Source organism: Octopus bimaculoides, chromosome 7, assembly GCF_001194135.2.
Source record: "Octopus bimaculoides isolate UCB-OBI-ISO-001 chromosome 7, ASM119413v2, whole genome shotgun sequence".
Lineage (NCBI taxonomy): Eukaryota > Metazoa > Mollusca > Cephalopoda > Octopoda > Octopodidae > Octopus > Octopus bimaculoides.
Window position 1 is genome coordinate 109620353 of NC_068987.1, and position 2925 is coordinate 109623277.

The 2925-nt window shown below is 37.3% G+C and overlaps 1 protein-coding gene across 1 annotated transcript in view; it reads right to left on the minus strand.

Moving 5' to 3' along the window:
* Positions 1–2925, minus strand: part of LOC106878539 (serine/threonine-protein phosphatase 6 regulatory ankyrin repeat subunit B) — a 187752-nt gene that overhangs the window by 66056 nt on the left and 118771 nt on the right. The window contains exon 15 of the mRNA XM_052969466.1: positions 2438–2554. Within this exon, the coding sequence (XP_052825426.1) occupies positions 2438–2554 (117 nt within the window). The remainder of the gene's footprint in view (positions 1–2437; positions 2555–2925) is intronic.

Here is a 2925-nt window from a genome sequence, read left to right on the forward strand (position 1 = left end):
GAACAAAACTGTACAAATCCAAATATATGGTACCCTAGGCATAACACCTACATGAACTTCTAACTTGTTGTCTCTTGAGGTCTCTGGGTGAGACTTGGATCCAACTTGTACAAATGCAAAGCAAAAGTCAAACATAAAATAATAATAATAATGATAATAATAATAATAATAATAATAACACCGAAAAATACATTAGGAATGAGAACCCAGATTCGAAATTTCCCCAAGACACCTGACGAAGGCTGGAGGGTATATCAGCCGAAACGTTGTGTTAACAACAAACAAGATGAGGACGAATATCCGTGGAATGTAAATAATGTAAATAATGTTAGTTGACTCTATTACGTTACTGGTTTCTGTATGTTGTGGACCTCCATCTCCAAACGATGAAAAAAGCAAAATTGATCTCATAGGGACTGGACCACTTGACTGCTACTTATATATTTAGCTGACTGTAGAAAAAGAGGAAAGAACAAATTGATATAGGCCAGAATTAAACAGAAACGTAAAAGGTTATGGTACTCTAGGCATTTTGTCCGGTATTTTACCGATTTTGACATCCATTGCGCTTTGTGTTACGAAGGAATAATAATTTGAAATAGGAAGAATTTGGACCACGCGAACAGTAACGGTCGTGCCTATAATAATTGATCTGCTGGAAACAGTCAGCAAATATATAGACAAATGACCGAAGGAGATTGGAATAGAATGCTCGGTAGAGCTCTCATAGAAAGTTTGTTTCTTAGGGACAGCAAGGATTATCAGGAGGGTTTTAAGCACTTGAAACACTGCTGAAAACTTGTGGATACTTAAGGCTTCATGTAGTAACCCATTACCCACATAAATCCGGCCAGGAATAAGATCGAATCTGAACTAAACCAAAACAAGAGCACTCAGAGAGCGCAAACCTCTGCCAAGGCAACACCAGCGTCCTTTCAATGATTAGGCAGAGATGATTTTTAAAATTAGAATATCTGAAATAAACTCAATTGCTTTCTGAAATGAGAATACTAAAAATGAACCCGACCACTCTCAAAAATTAATTAAAACAACAGGAAAAATAATCCAGAATCCTTGTACGGTACCGAATCGATCCCAAAATCTAATCAGTTCATGCCAGTCACGAGGCCAAACATCCCTGAAAGTTTCATCCGAATCCATCCAGCGGTTCTTGAGATATCTTGTCCACGGACAAACAAACAAACAAACAAACAAACAAACACGACTGAAAATAATATCTCCGCCTTCGCTAAAGCGGAGGTAATAATAATTCTGCTTCAAGTACAAACGGCGCAGACGAATGCATTTTCTACAGGAACAGGTAGAGATGACGGTCGAAGCTTTGCTGCTGTGAGCCGCGAATTTGGTATCAGAAAATGTATCACTCGTTCCATTTACAAGGTACGGGGAAACGATTCATTTATCGCTGTTTCATTCATCACAGAAATATCAAAGGCACAAAGCCAGAATTTTTGCAGATGGGAGAAGGGCTTATCGATTATATTGAACTCAGTATTATTTGGTACTTTGTTTTATGGACCAATCACCTAACGTCTATAGTATGGTTATCAGATCCTTTGAAATAGCAACCAAATCTCCCTCTAATCATATCTCTGTTGACTTTTAGAAAAGAAAAGACAAAACAGAGATTAAGTTGTCCCTAATATACAGAATGGTGGGGTGGCCACTGTTGGAGAATGCTTTTGCTCATTGGTTTGTTGAACAGGACTGGCATGGAGCTAAACAACAACAGCAAAACAAGAGCTACAACAAAAACAATAAAAAAACATTTGGATTATCGAGCCGATGAAGGCGCCTCCAAATGGTCATTCGATCTGTTAGAAACAGCAGCCAAAACTCCCTCAAAATCACACTATACTCGTCTTAAAAATAGAAGGGCACATTAATGAAGACAGGATCATCATGGATGAGACGGCTTTGAATATAAATCTGATTTGGCCCCAGGCGACAATAACGTTCAGCCCCAAGAACAACAAAGAAGTACACGGAAGTTAAGAATAGAGGGGAGAAGACCAGTACTTCTAACCTCGTTTATCACTGAAAAGACAAGTATATCTAACCTCACTTTCCACGAATTGACTCGTGATAACACTGTCGGCAATCAGATTCTGCTTGTAACGATATTTTTTCAGTTCTTTTTTATATTTGTTAGTCATATATTATTAAATTTTACAACAAATATTTGTCCAAATATGAAACAATATTATTACGTGTATTTAAAAACTGTTTGGAGATGTTATTTGAGTAAGTTAGGGGAACAGCTTAGGGTCTCGGAACGAAGCTTGTTTTCTTCATATGTTCTATTATTCATATACCAATGATTCATTTAACACGGTATTTTTTTTATTAACCAACTCCCGTGATAAACGAGGTCGGATGTAATTAAAAAAAAGTAAGAAGTAAAATTAGTACCTACTATTGACTGTTTATTGACAATGGCGCGTATATCTGATGGAGATTTACTTTTTGTTATTTCCAGAAGTACATTACTGTTACCGGAACGTGCAGCATAATGGAATGGAGTCTCGCGTGTCTGTGATATTGGAAGAGACATTATAAAATGGCTGATGCATCACATGTAACATTTTGTAAGGCACGATGGTCATAGCCAACATGAACACACATACTATACACATAAATGATTAGGTAGCTACCTAGAGCATGCTTGATAGATAAATAGATAGACAGACAAACAGACAGATAGCTAGCTAGGTAGATAGATAGATTGACGGATATATAGATTGACCGAGTGATAGACAGATAGATAGATAATAGATATTTACTCTCTTTTACCCTTTTACTTGTTTCAGTTATTTGACTGCGGCCATGCTGGAGCACCACCTTTAGTCGAGCAAATTGACCCCAGGACTTATTCTTTGTAAGCCTAGTACTTATTCTATCGCT